Consider the following 20598-nt stretch of genomic DNA (forward strand, 5'->3'; position numbering starts at 1 on the left):
GTAAATCAAATATAATATTATTATTATTATTATATTTTCTCTTTTTTTTAACCCTTTGGTGCAAAATCTAATAAGAAATTCACATCGAGTAATAAGAAAAGATTTATCGCGTGTACGTTGGGTTAAAGCATTACAAGTAATGCAAGTTATGTAATATTACTTTTCTAAGTAACGAGTATCTAATTACTTATGAAAAAAAGTAACAACTTGAATCTAAATCTCTGATAGTCTGTTTCTATTTAATATTGTTAGTGTATTACTATGTGTGTATGGATATCTATATGTAATTTTTTTTTCTTTTATTTGTCTTGATTGCAATGATATTGTGGGATGGCATGGACTTTGGCACCACAGGGGGGTGGGTGGGTGTTTTTCAGGGTGGGCTTGGGGGGTTGAGGAGTGGATCTTGTTTTGTTTATTGAAAGAAAAGTGTAAAGATGCTGTGACCGCTGACATGTAAAATCAATAAACTTAATTACAAAAAAAAAACTCAAATATAATTTTTTTTTATTAATTTAAGTAGTAAACACATTGCTATAAACTTCTTTGTATATACAGCAGGTACTGGTCTGAGCCTTCAAGTTCTCAGAAGATAACATTACCCTAAATTATTATTTTTTATTTGTTATTTTTAAGGTAAATGAAGGTTATAAAGTGTGTTGTTTTAAAGTAATATAACGTGTGTATTTATGTGTATTTATGTACACCCAAAGTGCTTCACAATCATTTACTTGGATGATGCGACAGCAGCCACAGGACAACGCCGCCAGTGCGCTCACTACACACAAGCTATTGATGGAGTAGAGAGGTAGTGATTGAGTCAGTTCGGTGGATGGAGCCATGATTGGTCAGGGCCAATGGTGGGAATTTGGCTAGGACATCGGAGTTACAGCCGTACTTTTTGCAAGAAGGGCCATGACATTTTTAGGACCTCGATTTAATGTCTCATCCAAAAGACAGCGCACAATGACAGTGTAGTGTCCCTTTCACTATACTGGGGCATTAGGACTCACACAGACCACAAGTTCTTGCTAACACCACTTTCAACAGCACCTAGTTTTCCAACACAATCTCACGGCAATTCGTAACTTTTTCATTTAGTGGCTAATTCGTACAAATTCGTACGATCTAATTCGTACATTTTAGTACGATTTGCGTATCCCCCAATGACGGTTGGGTTTAGGGGTTGGGTTAGGTGCCACACCTCCTTTTTAAAATCGTACATTTTCTTACGACTGAACTCGTACGAATTCGTACGAATTAGCTACTAAACTGCCAAAACGTAAAATACTTACGTTTTCTCGTGAGATCAGGCTGAGTTTTCCCATGCGGTCTCTCATCCAGGTACTGATCAGGCTCAGCCCTGCTTAGCTTCAGTTAGTAACAAGTCTTGAGCTTATTTGAGCTTATTTAAAAAAATAAAAAATAAAACGGCAGAAAAAATCTTAAGATAAGAAAAAGTAAGGCAATAGTTACTTCAAATGTAACATAACACATTACTTACCATAAAAAAAGTAGTGCAACTAGTTACTTTTTGGGGGAGTAACTCAGTATTTAATGCATTACTATCAAAGGCAACTGATTAGGACATTGTAAGATTGGAAACCCTGTTTGTGGCCATTTCTTTGTGCTCGACAGCTAGTTTAGTTACCCATGCCGAGTGCTGGTTAGTCGAATGTGTTTTTGCAGTCTTTCCTTGACATCCAAGCGTTCGGCCCCTCCAGCAGAGATGTGCTCATTGTGTTCGCAGTAACCCGAGTGCTGAGAGCGCTGCGGCCCATGAGAAAGGGTGTGCACAGCTACAGGCCCGCAGTCTAGGCTTACGTGGAGTCTTGAAATGGATTCCCAGCCGCTGGCTCTTCCACATCCCACCTGCGTGGCCCACAATGCCTCTTTGTTCCTGCCCCATGGCACTGTGGGACTGCTGTTATCTGAGAGGCAGGGGTTGGCCACCACCGACTTTCTCATTCAAAGTGAAGATGGTGAATTCCTGCTATCGGGTTTCTGTGTGGCTGGCTCGGGCTCGTGAGAGCTGCTTTTGCTAGTGTGGGAGTGAGCTGCTCTGTTGTTTTCTTGCACGCTTACAGTGTTGCAGTTTGGGCTGTGTTAAAGACGTGAAGTGCGAGTGTGAGAGTTCGTGTTTGTGATAGTACAAGTAGGTTATCTGTATGCAATGTGGTGAAATATATACAGTTAAAGTCAGAATTATTAGCCCCCCTTTGGATTATTTTTTTCTTTTTTTAAATATTTCCCAAATGATGTTTAACAGAGCATGGAAATTTTCACAGTATGTCTGATAATATTTTTTCTCTGGAGAAAGTCTTAGGGTGCTTTCACACCTGCCTTATTTAGTTCGATTGAATCGCACTAGAGTTCGTTTCCCCTTTTGGTGCGGTTCGTTTGGGCAGGTGAGAATGCAGCAATCGGACTCGAGTGCGCACCAAAAGCGGACCAAATAAGCGTACCGAGACCTGCTTAAAGAGGTGGTCTCGGTACGTTTTCAAACGAACCCTGGAGCGGTTTGTTTGTGATGAGAATATGATTCGTACTAAAACAGGTCCAACCGCAAAAAGTACTGCGCGTTTTGGACTAATTCCGCTGCCGTAGGCCGATGCGCTGTGCATTATGGGATATGGAGGAAAAATATTTGTTGACAGCGTTTTACCAACAGAGAGAGAGAGGGGAAAACATTACCTGATGGATCGTTGGTAATATTTCGAGTAAGATGGCCATGTTGCAGTTTAGCTAAATTAATTCACGCCTCCTGCTGAAGTGACGAGCGATGCATTAAACACTGTTTTCCAGCCGCGGCCGCGCTTCATTTTCGTAATGTATAGTTTTTCTAAAGCAGGGATACAATCAGCCAGCGCAGTCGTCCCTCCAGAGTAAAAGGTTTTGTTTATCTGCAGGAGTTCACTGGCATTTTCCTGCATGTGAATTGTGACCAATCAAAAAGCAGTTTAGGAAATATGTTCAACAACATCTGGCCAATGAGAGATGTGGATTTTGTCAGATGACTGCATTTTGGTTAGTTTCAACTGGTTCGGACCAAAGCCAGCAGTGTGGTGTGAAAACGACCCAAAGACGGCAGAAGATGCAACAATGTATCATTTATGTGCTTGGTCCGGACCAAATGAAGCGAACCACAGATGTAAAAACACCCTTATTTGTTTTATTTCGGCTAGAATAAAAAAAAAAAATTTAATTAAAAAAAAAAAGGAAAAAACATTTTAAGGTCAAAATTATTAGCCCCTTTAAGCAATATTTTTTTTGATAGTGTACAGAACAAACCATCATTATACAATAACTTTCCTAATTACCCTAACCTGCCTAGTTAACTTAATTAACCTCGTTAAGCCTTTAAAGGTTTTTTAAATAGTTTCTCTATTTTATTAATGTTAATTTACAGGTTTAAATGTGACCTGTGTGTTCTTGTTAGGCAAGAATTTGCCCTAAAGATCTAAATAAGGTGAGAAATATAATCCCATATCAATGAGTAATCTTTTAAAGAAATCATGCTTTACATGTGGTCTGTACACTCTCAGAAATAAGTATTGCAAGTTGTCACTGGGGTGGTACCTTTTCAAAAGGTACAAATTTGTACTTAAAAGGTTCATATCAATAGCTCAAGGGTAAATATCGGTACCTAAAAAGTACAAAAGTGACCCTTTTAAAATTTGTAGGTACTAATACTTTTCAGCTACCTATATTGACCCTTCAAGTACAAATGTGTACTTTTTATAAAGGAACCACCCCAACGACAACTCTCGTACTATTAATTGATTGGATTTAGGGTGGCATGGTGGCTCAGTGGTTAGCACTGTTGTCTCACAGCAAGAAGGTTGCAGGTTCGAGCCCCGGCTGGGCCAGTTGGAGTTTCTGTGTGGAGTTTGCTTTCCCTGTATTCGTGTGGTTTTCCTCCAGGTTTTCCCCACGATTCAAAGACATGTACTATAGGTTTATTGGGTAATCTTTGTGTATGCGTGTGTGTGTGAATCCAAGCGTATATGGGTTTTTCCCAATACTGGGTTGCAGCTGAAAGGGCATCCGCTGCATAAAACATATGCTGGACTTGTTGGCGGTTTGTTCTGCTGTGGCAACCACTAATAAATAATAAGTTTGACTAAGCTGAAGGAAAATGAATGTATGAATGAATTTATAGCAATGGTACTTTATTGTAATTTGTAAAATTAAATTTGTATTTTGTATTCTATAGTTGTCTCAGTACAAAGCACTTATCATATGCTTACTTTAAGATGCATGTTAATGTAAATTGGAAAATTAAATAAAGAATTAATTGCAGAAATGACGTATAACCAAAAAAGTATCAATCGGTAAAGAATTAAGTGAATAAAATAAATGTTATTGCCAAGTGAGCAAAGATTTAGTTTTAGTGACACAAGCAGTCCATTTGCTTTTCTGGGGCCGGGCCGCGAGGGCAGCAGTCTTAGGAGAGAACCCCAGACTTCCCTCTCCCCAGACACTTCCTCAAGCTTTTCCGGGGGGATCCTGAGGTGTTCCCAGGCCAGCCGTACATAGTCCCTCCAGTGTGTTCTGCGTCTTCCCCAAGGCCTCCTCCCGGTGAAAAATTTTCCAGCAACAAAACGGTGTCCATTTGAAGATGTTAAATAGTGATTAGTATCTTTTAGAAAACCATTAGCCAAAAAAGAATCTTTATTATTTTGATTGTGTTTGATAAAACCCTGTGCTGTAACTAAAAGAGGAGTGAATTGTTATTACCAGCATTTTTACAGCATTGCTTGTGCAGATTTAGCCAATTTTACTGTCATGCTTTGTGGTCATTATTAACAATCAGCTGGTCAGCAGATAGCGGTTCTGCTAAATAGTAGCTGTTGTTTCAGTTTGCTGAGACGTCAGTGCACTTCCTCATTCGATTTGACTGGGGGAGCACAGGAAGTCTGGCTTTCCTGTCCCTGGGTTGTTATTGTTATTCAGCCCTCGCTGGGTCGTATTGAGGAACCAAATGAGCTGAAGGGACTGGAGTGTGATCCTGCTGCTCATTGAAGACACAGACGCTCCACATCCTGCAGGCTCCCTCCACTTTATTTTTTTTTCCGTCTCTCTGCTGGGTGGTGGTTCGGGGGATTTTCCACCATTCACTTTAATGACGGTTAATGAGACCATCAGTTATGATTTTAATCTCGTGTGAATTGAAACTCGATGGATTAGTCGGGAAGTTGTTCTCGAAAGAGCTTATTTCTTAATGCAGTGTCTTGTCAAAGTAATATGTTCTTAATTATTTTGAAAGCCCTCTGTCTGTGCATGTAAGCACTGCACCAATATGAACTCTGTTTTTCATTCTGCAGCCGAGACATGGAGAACAAGGAGACTCTGCGCGGGCTGCAGAAGATGGAGGACCGGCCTGAGGAGCGACTGATCCGAGAGAAGCTCAAGGCCACCTGTATGCCCACCTGGAAGAGCGAGTGGCTGGAGAGGCGGAGCAGGAGAGGACCAATGGTAGGACACCATGAAAACCCTGGCCATTTTTTGAATGATTTATTTTCATTTTGCTTTTTCAGAAGTTAACAACATCAAAACTAAGCAACAAAGAAATTAAAATAAAATGTACACCGTAACAAGAATCAGTCCAAGACACTCGAAAATAGTGAAAAATTAAAAAGCCTTTATTCACATGGCTAAATCTCTAAAAACCTACGTGTTACGGCAGGAGTCTGCCTTCATCAGGGTAACAGTGATCAGGTGCGTCTTGAGTCTCTTTTCAGTACTACGGTCACATGACTCATTTAAACATCTCAAATGGCTCTCAAATAATTTAACAAGCAAAGTCTACTATAATCATAAATTCGGCATAGATACACAAACACCCACTTGCATATATGGGAAAAGAGAGAGAGAGAGAGAGAGAAAAAAAATGGAAAATACATACATATATATATATATATATATATATATATATATATATATATATATATATATATATATATATATATATATATATATGCAAACACATACATCAATATATAATGATAATCTGTAAAGTCCCTTCACCAATCCGGGGTCGCCACAGCGGAATGAACCGCCAACTTATCCAGCAAGTTTTTATGCAGCGGATTCCCTTCCAGCTGCAACCCATCTCTGGGAAACTATAGAAAAACTGTTTTACAAAAAAGAAGAGAAGTCTAATTCACCATTTAAACCTGGAAATCTGGTTGCTTTTAATGTATAGGTCCAAAAATATACATACACCATATATTAAAATAAAATAATAATAATTAATAAATTAATAGGGAGGAGATACTGTATAAACAAATGGCGGAAAACTATTTTGTTGAATCAAATCATGCGGTTGCTTCTAGTTGCTCTTTTAAAGGATGTATTTTAATCTTGGTGTGCAGTCAGTGTCACTTTTTGCTCGCACTTATCATCACCGTTTATATAGGCGTTCATACCCAATCGTTTTTTACATAAGGATGAGCTGAGTTAACATTCAAAATCACTTCTTGATATTTATCGGCCCTTAAAGGGATAGTTCCCCCAGAAAAGAACATTCTGTCATTGTTTTCTCACTTCTGAATGTTAGTTTCTTTCTTCTATTGATCAATAATGAAGATCTTTTAAAGAAAGCTAGAAACCTGTGACCATTGACTTGCATCCTATTTGTTTTTCCTGCTATGGAAGTCAGTGTTTTCTCTAGGATTTTTTCCAGCTGTGGCGGCAGGTCTTTTACACAAATCTACCAACTACCTAAGGCGTTATTTCAATGACAAAAGGAAAAATGTGGTGAGCGCAGTATTACACGTCGGGTTAGCAATTATGTAAGGCTAATATGAGCAAGCCAATCTCTGCTTGCGCGCCGATTTGTTTCTGCTCGTGCACCAAACTTCGTGCACGCGCTCAAACGCTATCAAGCGCAGATCTTCTGGTGGGCTCTCAAATAAACACTGTTTAAGTGCGATTTAGTGCGTTTATGTTCTGTGTATGTCTTCAACATTTATTAGATTTGCTAGGAATATTTCTGAATGTCTCCAATAGCCCTAGAGAGCGGGATTAATGCGTCCTGAAGTAAAGTGAAATGGCAGTAAACTCCAGCAAGATAACTTTAAAGTCTTTGTATGCAGAATCACAGACCTTTATCTATAAATAAAGTATAATTATGGAAACTGTGTTCATCTTAACTGAAAGCTATGTCGTGTTTGCTGGCCTCAGGCATCGCGCACCTGTCAGTAAAGCCTGGTTTATACTTCTGCATCAAGTGACCGGTGTAACCCACGGCGCATGCAATGTGCGGAGCTGTGCATTAATACTTCTGCGCGCTGTGTCTGTTGGTCTGCATTACACTTCCGAAACGCTAGTTGGCAGTGAGGATGTACAAGTGGCTCAAACTCGCTCATTTTGAGGCAGGAACCGGCGGACTTGCAACAACTTTAACTATGAGGTAAACACGAAACAAAACTTTCCATCCGGAGCTCCTTCACTGGACTCTACACTAACCAATCGCTCCATCAGGCTCGCACCATTCACGCGACTCTCGGCCCCACCCAGACTCGTCAGCGCTACCAAGCCGACCAATCACAGAGCTTGCGCTATGCGTCGTTGCGACGTGTAGTTACATTTTTTGAGAGGTGCTTGTCAGTGATGGCCACGACGAAGGGCTATGCGTCAGCGCCGTAGCATACGCCGGAGTTTGACACAGAAGTATAAATCAGCCTTAAGTCAGTCAGTCTGTCAGCACGTCACCTTAAAGTGTTGAACAAATAGCGCACAGCACTACTACGGTAACAGAAACGCTTCTGATGCTCACTTGTTGGACAGAAATAGTCACCCTCACACCTTTTTTTGTTTTTATATAAAGTAATCTTTTTCATTTCTGCTTAGTTTAAAAAAACCAACCCCAAAATAAAATGAAAGCCAGTATGAAACTAAAGTTAAAGGTGCAGTAGGTGATCTTTGGCAATGCTAACAGCTTAGCATAAATCTCTTAATCACAGTCCCTCCCCTGCTGTCCAGAGCCATGCCTCTTGAAACAGGAGCACACACAAAAGAAACCCTCTGTCAAGTGTTAAAAGCGACTAGTGCTTGTCCGGCGGCGTACAGGAATTACACTCCAAGCCCAACTGACATGCTATTTCAGAGTGAATATTTAGAGTTGCATGGTAAACAATATAGGGAGAGACTAGGCGAATAGCGTTATTTACTTGTGTTTTGTTGTTAAACTAATTAAAATCTACATTTTCGATGCTGTAAAAGGACCTTATTAAACTTAAATTGGCTTCTCAATCTTTCACTGGAAGATTTTAGTGGCTGAACAACACTACTGTAAAGATATAACCCATTTGTAACAACAACATCTGCTTTGCGTGAAGCTAAAATAGTTTTAAAACAGAACATTACCTGTCTATGAGAAATTCTTCAGCCATGATGTCATCCTTTCTCCAGCGTGCAAAGGTAACTCCAATATTGATTCAGGTTTTTTAAAAGTTTTGATTCAGCATGTTTTTGCTGATCGCTTATTGGATCCCTTATGAGGGATGTCGGACTTTCAACCAGCACAACAACAAATGTTTCTAAAGACAATCACCTACTGCTCCTTTAAGATTGTGCGTGATTTTATCCTTATTGGATTGTTGGACGAATGGATGAAGGCAGAACAAACATTGATAGCTCCACCCCAAAGGCACTCCATGTGACCAGAAGTGAGGAAAAGTTGTTTAGAGGGGAGAGGGAAGGTCGTGGTATTCGATAAAAGATTACGACTGCAATTGAGATAAAGTGTTTTAACACTTCCCGAGTCTAACAGTATTCAAGTATAGTAGCTGAAGGATAAAAATAATTCAGTAAAATTTATCGTAGTTAAGGTCACAAATGGTACAATTTCCTACACCTGAATGCTTTTAAAGTCATTATAAAATTCCATGAATGAAAAAAAACGCATGCAAATGATCAATTATTATACAAACTTAACATTGCATATATCCTGCAATGTGACTGTTGCGAATAATCACATTGATGTATCGATCCTGAAATGATATATTGTGCAGCCCTATTTCAGAATAACTGTATTACGCAAATCCCAACCCTCTGCACTTAAAGTTCTTATTTAACGTCTTTCGTATCCAGTTAGACCCCATTGGCATGCTTCTCTAACATTTTATTCAAATGCCATTACTACTGATTCTTCTGTAAATGACTGATTTTTACATGACTACTTTTAATAAGTAAATCTGAATTAGTTAACCATTGTTAACTGTTGTAAATGATTAAGGGTATTGTTCACCCGAAAAGGAAAATTTCCCTAACGTTTACTGTACTCACAGTTAAATGTGTCTAAACTTCCTCTATTGAACACATGGAGATCTTGTGAAGAACGTTAGCCATTGATTTCTATAGTACAAACCAAAAATACCATAAAAGTCGCTGCTTTCTGACATTTTTCAAAATATCTTCCTTTTGTGTTCAATAGAAAAAAGAAAATAGAACAGGCTTGGAGCAAGTGGATAGTGAGTAAATAATGACAGTGTTTTCATTTTTGGGTGCACTATCCCTTTAAATCATTGGATCAGATGCCCAGTTACCAAAAATAGCTGAGAATGGTCGAACTAGGAAACAGGAACTGTGAGGTTTTGAAGTGGAAAGCCACCTCCTGAGTGCAGCCGGCATTCCTTATATAACCGTCAGAACAATCGACCATGCGGACGGACTTTCACACTGAGCGCCTCACTGCAGCTACACACTTAACTAATAGCTTGCAGTCGTACAAAACATTAACAAGACTTTCAGAAGCTTTCAAATAAAATCATCATCATAATGGCTGTGCAGTACATCGTTTCGGCATCGGTATCGCAATGTCTGCAATAATCACCTCGCAGTTATAAGCCGCCACAAAATACGTTGCTTTTAGAGTCCCTACAAAGTTGAACCATAGTAGAGGCAACGTTAATCATTTGCATATATTTTAAAGTCTGTGACTATACGCATTTCAAGTGAGTTTAAAACATCCAGGCATAATAAATTATGACATTTAAAGGTGTATGATGACATTTAAAACAAAGATTGTCTTTAATTATTTATATGATGAAGACTATATAGTGTTTTATTTTGCACTGCAAGAAATAATGTTCTTACTTTCGTACCGTCTTGTCTTGTTTCTAGTCCAAATAACGAAAGATTATTTTACTTATCCCTGTGGCAGATTGTTTAGCTTGTTTAAAGAAAAACAAATCTCTTAATTTTGACCTAGGAATCTTTCAACAGCGCAGTATTTTTTGCTTGTCTAGAAAATGCTTCTTGATTTATAAATTTGTATAGATATTTGGATTTGAAACAGTGTGATTATTTAACTTCTCTACCTGAGTATTGTTAGACCTCCCAGAAAAACGTAAAATAGAGCTGTTCAAGCCATCTGGTGGAATTTAATATCAGAGTTTTCTTATATTTTAAAGCTCTAATCATCATCCATGTATTGAGTGGTTTGATTCATCTCTGTTGTACAAAATAAAAGCAGAGGAAATAGGATGATTTTCACCGTTTTATACATCGTTTCAGCATCAATACCACAATAATCAGCTCGCAGAATCTGCAATGTTGAGTCTGAGTTATAAGTAGCCTCAAAATATGTTATTTTTAGAGTCGCTACAATGTTGGACCATAATAGAGGGAACGTTTATCATTTGCATATATTTAAAGGCCTGTGGCCATACGCATTTCAAGTGAGTTTAAAACATCCAGGCATAATAAATTGACATTTAAAGATGTGTTTTGTCTATTATGACATTAAAACAAGGATTATCTTTATTTATATGATGAAGACTATACAGTGTTTTATTTTACACTGCAAAAAATAATGTTCTTACTTTTGAACCTACTTAATTGTTGTCTTGTTTCTGGTCCAAATATCTAAAGTTATTTTACTAATCCCTGTAGCAGATTATCTAGCTTGTTTATAGAAAAAAAATACTTAATTTTGACCTAGGAATTTTACAAAGATAGAGCAATATTTTTGCTTGTCTAGAAAGTGCTTCTTAATTTCTGTTTTCAGGTACTTTTAGACTCCCCAAAATAACGTAAAATAGAGTTATTCAAGCCATCTGGTGAAATTTGTGTCAGTGTCAGATTTTTCCATCAATCATCATCCATGTATTGAGTGATCTGATTAATCTCTGCTGTACAGAATGAAAGCAGAGGAAGCAGGATGATTTTGCTGATGTTTTCTGTTGTGGTCTCAGGTTGTGAAGCCCATTCCTCTGAGAGCCGACGGCACTGAAGCCGGGAGTGACAGTCACAACTCTTCTTCATCCCAGAGCCGAGGTCAACGCAGCCCGTCTCCCGGACCTTCCTCTTTCTCAGCCGCTTCCTCCTCCTCATCATCGTCCTCCACAAAGACTGCTGGGAAGCCAGATTCTCCTGGCCTACGCAGACGGAGAGCTTCACCAGTGCCCGTGAGACTTTGTTTTAATTTTTTGTTGCATTCAGGCATTTTTTTAAGCCACAAATATTTAGATCACCTCTCTGTAATGAGAAAAACAAATACATGTAAAGAAATGGCAGTTTTTGGGTACTTGAGATCCGTTTATAACTCTTGCAAAAACATTTTAGTCACTTTATGAAACCTTTAAAGGAATACTTCACTGAAATGAGAATTTGATCATCTACTTATACTCAAGTGCCTCTTAACTTTTAGGAATTTCTTTCTTCAGTCGAACACAATACAAAAAGATATTCTGAAGAATTTTGGAAACAATTAGCATTTACTTTAGGCCTGCATTAAAATGAAAATTCTTGAATCTGAAAAAGAGGCAACCAAGGCCAAAAACCAAAGCACAGACAAAAATTATGCCAATTATTAGTATCATTGCATTTACGGCTATGACTGTGACTAACCTTACTTAAATCAAAGCATTGCATAAATTAATATTACGGTTTCAAAGAATAAATCAATTACAAACTCTACAAATATTTATTTAGCAATTGCAACAATGGGTTTTTTAAATATTTGTTTGGGCCCAAACTACAAAAGCAAAACTGATACTAAAATATTTTATTATTTGGTCAAGTTGCACAGTAGTTTGATTATGTATAAATATCAATATAACTATGAATATTATTATAACCCTTGGTCTACATTCAGTTCAATTATAATAACCTTTATTTAACCAGGTAAGTCAATTGGGAACCACTTCTCATTTACAATGACGACCTGGCCAAGAGGCAACATGAAAAGCAGATGCAGTATAAAGCAGTAGGGATACAATACAATAACAATTTCACGAATGGAGATAATAACACATAAAACCAGTAAAAAAAAACTAAAAACAAGCACAGTGATCTTGAACTATTGACTGGATTGAATTTTTAAAAGGTGATAGCGGAATGAAAGTGCTGAGCTTTAAGGTCTGCTGCAGAGGATTCCAAGCATCAGCAGCAGAAAACTGAAAGAGTATCGACCAAATGAAGTGCGAACTTTGGGTATGCAAAGGTTAATAAAAAAAATTAGAGCGCAGATTTTGACATGTGTCCTGAATGTAAAGAAGTGACTGTAAATATAGTGGAGTTTTTCTAATAACAGTTTTGTAAGTGAACAGAAACCAATGAATTTGTCGACGTGATTGAAGAGAAGGCCAATTCAGTGAAGAATACAGTTAACAGAGATGAGTATTAAATGGTGCACCAGTAACATTTTTTTTTTTTTTTTGCTGCATGATAAATAACATTTATCAATATCATAAATTCATCTATATGGTGGACCTGAATAGAATGTGAAAACCAGAACCCAATTGAACCCAATTCCAAAAAATTCTATGACGGACGGAAATTTCTGAGGCAGCGTGTCAATACGACTCTCACAACGTGAGGTTGAATTAATTGTTTAACGTGCGAAAATTTCAGTGGGCATTAACCTTCAGAATCTGAAAAAGGATAAGAATCCCAAATCAAGTTAACATTTACTTTTTTAAATACTAAAATATTGCAAAATATATACATTTTTTGTGTCATTGCTTAAGACTGTAGATAAGAAATGTTTTTGTATTTTACCCACGATCTGTTTGTCATGGAGCTGATGTGTTTTGGCAGAGTGGACGTGTGACCCCTCCTCGAAGAGCTCCCTCCCCTGATGGCTTTTCCCCATACAGTCCAGAGGAGACCAGCCGCAGGGTCAACAAGGTCATGAGGGCGCGCCTGTACCTGCTCCAGCAAATAGGACCCAACTCATTCTTGATTGGCGGAGACAGTCCTGACAACAAGTTCAGGGTGTTCATTGGTCCACAGGTATGCCATATCTCTGTGCCAGAAATTTATAAATAATGACACGAGGTGTTGACCGTACAGATTATTTTTACTGTACTGTACTTTATTCCGCACTCTATCAGTGTTTGTTTTGAGAAAGTTTTACTTTAAGTTCACTGCTTTCCAGAATCTAATATACTTTTCACTACACTCAATTTCATTAAAACTTTTCTTTCCTCCTTAGTTTAGTTTAAACTTTATTGTCCGTTCTGCTTGGCACAGAAAGGAAATTAGTCTTTAACACTGTATTTAAGACAGCAATTGCATACAAACAACAATCACACAATAACAACATTCAAGACAACAACATAAGTTAAAAATTTAAAAAGCAGATTAGCCCCATACGTATGGCTGCAGATCATTCTTGACAACCACCCCATTTATTTGAGCCAGAGGAAGTATAACAGATGCCATCGGGATTCTGTCAGTTACATGTTTACATGCACATTGTTTTTCATAATTTTTTAATAAATGTTTTTAAATCAGCATTTTACAAGCTCATAATGCACCATTAATGTTTTCAGGGCTTGCATGACTGTAGTTAATGGCCTGAAAAGTATGTTATTAATGCACAAGTTTAGATTTATTTGTGTAAATGGAAATGACATTTCAGGCATGACTATTGGTTGAACTAAATCTGCTGTAAAACGTGAGCCTTTTAAGCCAGCTGTAGGAAAATGGACATCTCCATTTTTATGTATTACTGTCTGAACAGGGTAGGATGTATTTAAACAATGTTAAAATAATGCAAATGAATGATCTTTTGTTGCTGTTTCAGTTTGAAGTGTTTTAAAACTATTTTTTGTGAAACATTCTTAAAATTGTAACTTGATGTAGATGGTATCAGAATGAAAATGTCAAATTTAACATTTTAAACATTACAATTTAATTTATTTCGATCAGTATTTTGTGTTGTCATGTAAAAATCAGTAACTGATTAGGTAGCATAAGTCTATGTAGAAATAATGAAACAACATAGAGAAAATGTGGTAAACAGCTTGGTGCTTTAAAAGAATGCAGTAAAATATATATTGTTAGTCTGGCCTGTAACTCTGACTGGAAAGTCAAAATAACCTTGAAGAACTGATAGGCGGGAGAAAGCCCTCCCTTCCTTGTCACACTCTGCAGCGACCTGTGTTTCTGTATGACTGTCTCAGAGTTGTTGTTATATCATTAATTCATCTTACGATACTATACCAGCTGAAGCATCACAATACCAAGTTGGCACCACCAGTATTTTGAAGCCATAGCATCACGATACTACCATAGTACCAGTTAACCATGCAGTCCTACTGTCTGACCCTCTTGCAATAGAATAAAATCATCTTTAAATATAATTGAACATGTTTGTCTCTCATTCAGAGACGGAATTTTTAAATTGCCATGACAATTTAGTAGTTTACTGTAAAAAAAAAAAAGTTTAAATGTTGCCAATGTTACAGGTTGAAACCTATAGTGGCGATGAGGTCCTAATGTATGAAAAGACTCTTTAAAAAAAAAAAAAAAAAAGGTCTTAAAAGGTATTGAATTTCACTCTGGTACCGGCATTTTAACGAAACCGTTTTCTTCATGTTTATTGTGCAATAATGCATAAAATTGTAGCACTTGCAATGAAAAGTGTTTTGTTGTTTGTGATCAGACCTGCAGCTGCGGCAGAGGAACGTTCTGCATCCACGTGCTCTTCGTCATGCTCCGAGTTTTCCAGCTGGAGCCTTCAGATCCTCTTCTGTGGCGGAAAACCCTCAAGAATTTTGAGGTGAGGAGAGTGTATAACCCAAACAAAGCTCCACAAGCCTCATTGTGCTCTGTCTTGAACTCATTCCACATGAATTGGAAGCTGCAACCATTTTTTCTTTTTTTCTTTTGTGACGCAGTTCCTAAACAAACAGAATATTAAATGGGAAAACAGTGGGCGTGGTTTGTTTTTTCTACTGCGAGATGATTGGATGTTGTAAAGTAGGCATTTCAAACCTTTTTGAAAGATCAGGAAATAGGTCTTGGAGTTAATACACCCTAACCATATCCTCCTCCTCACCATTTCTGTTTGCTGGTTATGTATGTTAGCCACTCCCCAATACCTCAAAATCACGTAATCTGAAAATAAAACTGAAAAAAAGAGCATTTTTAGATTTCAGTTAAAGATTACAAGGGCAAACTTTTTTTTTTAATGACATGCACAGATGAATTGTTCACCACAACACTCAATGTGAGCTAACAAAATCATATGGTTAGTTTTGATCTCATTTATAATTTAAGCTCAGCGTTCACATCGATGCTGTGTTTTCATTCAGGTGGAGAGCTTATTTCAGAAGTACCACAATCGCCGCAGCTCCCGCATCAAAGCTCCCTCACGCAGCACCATCCAGAAGTTTGTGTCCCGCATGTCCAACTCTCACACCTCGTGTACCTCCAGTGCCTCACCATCCAGTAATGAAAGCAGGTTTGTGATGCGTCATTAAGATGTTGAATTTTGCTCTTGAATGTGTCTTATCTTCAGTGTTTTTAAACCGTGGCATCGGTTACAAAATTGTAATCGTAAATAATTCAGTGCTTTCCACACATAGACTTTACTTGGGCGGGCCACCCAGGTCTATTAATGGCCGCCCAAGTATATTTGGTCGTGACACGTGAATATCACTATTATTTTCATCTTTTTACACTTTTTTTGTAACCGTCCAAGTAAACCAAACATTCGCGATCGATTAACCAGTGAAAAATCTTCTTTCGCTCTGCACGTTTCTTACTGCTGGTTCTGTGTGTGTGTGTGGCGCGATCCGTCTCCCACATAGACAGTCTCACGTGCTCTGCAGACCCACAGAGATGTGCCTTTTCTGCCAAAATGAGTCCGACTGTAATTTCGGAATCTCCTAAAATGTTCGGGATTCTGGCTTTACTTTCGCTTTCTAAAGTTGCTGTTATTTGTATGATAAAAAATGGCCCCATCACTTTTAATTATAAGAGCAGTCTAGCATAATCATTCAGTCTAAGTTTGTATTTTGCTCTGACACTTTACTATATTTGTCTGTCTTAACAAACTTAAATGGTCATGGGTCTTTAGTTATATGTACTGTCGACGTCAGTAAGCTTTTTGACTTCTGAAATTGGTTTTCATGCTACAGCTAATTCATATTTTCTTAACATTAAAGAAAATATTGCTCACGAGGAAAAAATTGCTTACATCTACCCCTTTGTGTCCTCATGTGCACAGTATGAAGGACGAGGAGGAGCAGATGTGTCCCATCTGTCTGCTGGACATGCTGGATGAAGAAAGTCTGACAGTGTGTGAAGAGGGCTGCCGAAACAAACTCCACCATCACTGCATGTCTATATGTGAGTGCCAGCAGAAATATCCCACAATACTCCCACATTCCATGCCCATTTTTCTTAACACTGACTTCTGAATTTGTCGGAACGAATATTACGATTTGTTTGGCCTTTTTAAAATTTGGTTATCAATGTAATAACAATGAAATGACACAAGGAGAAAGTACGGAACTACTAAAATGTATTTAATACTTTATACAAAGGGCTTTTTTTGTTAATGACAGCTTAAAGGCGCATCTTATATGGAGAATGAAGCCTTGAATTGCTCAGGTGCGATTTTGACTTAAAAATATTGATGATTCTGTGGGTCTCGTCTATCAAATCTGATCTTTAATTTGTATTTTCTATTGGATCCAAGTCAGGAGACTGGTTGGGCCATTCTACAGCTTGATTTTCTTTCTTTGAAAGCATTTGAGTTTCCTTGACTGTGTTTTGGATCATTGGCTGTTTCTCAATATGCGTTCTTCAGCGGTCTTGCGTCCTCATGTTCTCGTGTAACGTCATAATCAGCTGCCAAAGTTCAGTTCCAATACTCAAGACTGCAAGAGCGGAGGACGTATAAAACTTCCCAAATGCATTCTTGAAATTGAGGATGCATGGATGCAGACTTAAGCACCCAACTCGCTCTAGAAGTCCCAGAAGTCTGTAATATAGATTTATTATTAAAGCTCAGAGATATCACTTATTTATTTCAGGAGTTTTCCTAAATGAAACGGTCACCATAAGCATTAATATGAAAATCTTAATAAAGGAATAAACATAATAAGGGTATTTATTTGCTGAAATTGTGTTAAAATCTGTTTTATTTATATTGCGCAACGTATATTTGTAAAGTCTTTATGCATAGTATATATTGTGAAAGGGGAAAAATAATAAATGGTTGTATGAATGCTGTAATGTTTAAGTAATTGTCCATTAAAAACATATGAAGGTCACGTGGCCATCAGGAAAAATACAGCATCTCATTTTTCTGTTCTCATGGTCTCCCGAATTTGTTCTTCTGAGGACACCTGGGAAGATCGGTCTCCACAAAAACGCAAGTAATTTCTCTGCGTTCTTGGAATTGAGAAACAGCCAAAGTCTTGCTGAAATGTCCACCCTGATTTCATCTTAATCATTCTGGCAATGTAGATGTTGAACTGAACCAGCGAATATTAAATTACACTGAGGAAGGACCGAGGGTTGCTGAAGAACTACTGCGAGATCTCAGCTGCTGTCTGGGCTTTCAATGCCTCTCTACACCTGCCTTTCTTCATGTGTTCAACACTTTTTTTTCCTGTGTCATTTCATTTTATTGTGCATAACTTAACTTGTAAACTAGTTAGTTTTATTTTATTTGCTTATGGATTTCTTTGGTTGTTACTAACGTCCAGGGAATATTTCAAGCCAATGGCACTTTTAGCAATATGTTTTCCGAGAAAAATGGGGACGTGTTCAACACTTATTTTCCCCGCTGTGTATGTATTGAAATAAGCTTCATTGCATTCAACTCAACTTCCATTATATATGTAGTATATTACATTGTATAATTCAGTATATTCTGAATTAAACAATGGAATTAATAATTTAGATATTACATTACAACTCTCAACAATTTAATTACAGGATGAAATAAAAACAGGCTACATATTGCTTAGTTTAATGAGCAAATTAAATAAATGTTAAACAGATGCGTTAAATTGATTTATTTTATCTAAACAAAGCGTTGATTACTGCAAATTTGATCTCTTTTTCTTTTCGAATTGATTATATCAAATAATTTGATTATAAGTGTCGAGCCTATTAAAAAGACAAAGTGGGAAAAATTCTGAAATTCTATGGTAAAGTGAAGCCAGATTTAGTATATTGCATAAAACTGTCCTAATTCCCAGTGTTGGTCTTCAATCTCTAATAATGACATTATTGCATGCAGGAAGCTATTTGGATGTCCGTCTAGTTTTCATTTGTTGAATTGGCATTCTTGACCCATTTTTAAAGCCCTAGATCCCCCCCAACAGCTCTTTGTGTAATGAGTTGTTGCTGATCTTTGTGTGGTATTTGTTTTTCAGGGGCCGAGGAGTGCAGAAGAAATCACGATCCTTTAATCTGCCCACTGTGTAGAGCCAAATGGAAGTCTCATGATTTTTACAGGTAAAGATGCAGAAACGGCTACAGATTTTATGAGCATTAGATTCCTCAGAAACATACATTCATGTATTCAGTAGGACTGCACGATGTTGAAAAAATCTAACATTGCGATATTTTTTGTTGCAATATTTATTGCAATATGAATATAATTTGACCTGATTATTTGAGTAGCTTTACTCGTAAAGATTTCAATAATTTAGATCGACTAGGATGATCTTTTTCTGTGCAGTGCATCAGCATGAATTATAATAAATTACAATTGAAAATAAACAAATTGATTGTGCTTAGTGGTTTTCCTGGGAGTCTAACAGTATTTATGTACAGCAGTTAAACAATCAAGTATAAAAAAATATCACTTAATTAAAATTAATAAATAAAATAAAAAAATTTAAAAAATTAAATAAAAATGTAATAATGTCCTTATGTTTTTATTAAAGATTTTCAGGTAGAACAAACAAAAAAGACAATCAATCAAACAAGCAAACAAACCATCCTCAAGCCCTGCAAATTAAATAAAAATGTATACATGTAGGTTTAAAAAAAAAACAATAATAATAAATTTGAAAAAATAATCTTTACAAATAATCAAAACAAAACAGAAGAAGCCAGAACTCTCTTAAAATAAAATTAAAAATTCAGAGTTTATGTAGAAAGGATTGGAGAGGTTCCCAAATTCTCCTGAATTTGTACTGTTTGTGGTTGAGGTCATAAGTTGATTTTTCCAAAGGAAGAAAGACTGAAGACTGGGAAATCCACATGGAAATAGTTGGAATTTGAGAAGTAAACCATTTTTTAGTAATATATATATATATTACTTAGCCAGACATGTAAGAGTTGAGAATGAATCCCTCTCCAAAATAGTTGGATGTGAACACATGACCAAAATACATGAAAAAAATGTGCCTTTACAAGTCTTGCACTTAAAACGGAGATCGGAACAGGCTGGGAACATTTTATGCAGACAAACAGGTGCAAAATAAATTCTGTGGAAAAACTTACAATTTTGTTCATGTTTGGAAATTGAGGTACATTTTGGAAAGGTACCATCACAGATCTTGGACCAATCTTCAGGATTAAACCGAACTCCTTGGTGGTTTCAAGGAATCATAAACTGAGGAATCAGAGTAAACTAATAAGGCATAGAATTAAGAAATAAACCCTTAAAAGATCTTACTGACAGCATGCTTTCTTCCAGTTCCGATAATTTCAAATGAAATTGGTTTTAGTAGGGACTCTATAAAATGCTGAATTTAAAGATATTTTAAAAAGGTCTTCGGGGGCAATATCAAACTCTGTTCTAATTTGTTCAAATGATCTCAAATTTTCAGAAGGAAACATTCCTGAAAAGTCAGACAAACCTTTAGAACTCCAGTCCCGCAATCCGATGCTCCTTATCTGAGTGGGGAAGTCTGGGTTCATATCTTCATCTTTTAATCTTTAATAAATAATCTAATCCTGCGATGTGACTATTGCAGATACACGTACTGGGATATCGATGCATAAATGATATATTGTTCAGCCCTAGTATTATGGAGATGCATCGTTAGCTATGTTTACATGCAAAGCTGTGATTTATGCTGTGACCAAAAATTGTATTTTATCGTGCGTAAATAATTTGCAAAGAAAGTTATTTTTCTTTCATCACATGTAAGCAAAAGGACACAATCATCACTTTATGGACAACTGGTTTCTAATGGTGGTGTGCCTTTCGACCCGGTGGTTAGTCCAGTTATCAAAACCCATGATCTGCTGAGACAGTCACATGAGCCTGTTGTTGCACATCAACAAATGTATTTGTTAACGGTTTTTGTTATTTGTTTAGTCATCTCAGGGCAGGGCGAGACGGCCAAGAAATACATACTTTTTATTTGAATCAAATCAGGA

The 20598-nt window shown here is 37.1% G+C and overlaps 1 protein-coding gene across 2 annotated transcripts in view; it reads left to right on the forward strand.

Annotated features, from left to right (window-relative positions):
* The window catches only part of map3k1 (mitogen-activated protein kinase kinase kinase 1, E3 ubiquitin protein ligase), a 98072-nt gene that overhangs the window by 42911 nt on the left and 34563 nt on the right, over positions 1-20598 (forward strand). The window contains exons 1-8 of one of the 2 annotated variants that reach the window (XM_087270054.1): positions 4894-5242; positions 5328-5478; positions 11205-11417; positions 13051-13245; positions 14903-15019; positions 15555-15703; positions 16472-16593; positions 18636-18717. In XM_087270054.1, the coding sequence (XP_087126180.1) occupies positions 5335-5478; positions 11205-11417; positions 13051-13245; positions 14903-15019; positions 15555-15703; positions 16472-16593; positions 18636-18717 (1022 nt within the window). In that variant the 5' untranslated portion in view covers positions 4894-5242; positions 5328-5334. Of the gene's footprint in view, positions 1-4893; positions 5243-5327; positions 5479-11204; positions 11418-13050; positions 13246-14902; positions 15020-15554; positions 15704-16471; positions 16594-18635; positions 18718-20598 lie in introns of those variants that run through there. The other variant, XM_087270053.1, reaches the window with a different exon arrangement.

Source organism: Danio rerio, chromosome 10 (genome assembly GCF_052040795.2).
Source record: "Danio rerio strain M-AB ecotype USA chromosome 10, GRCz13ab, whole genome shotgun sequence".
Taxonomy (NCBI): domain Eukaryota; kingdom Metazoa; phylum Chordata; class Actinopteri; order Cypriniformes; family Danionidae; genus Danio; species Danio rerio.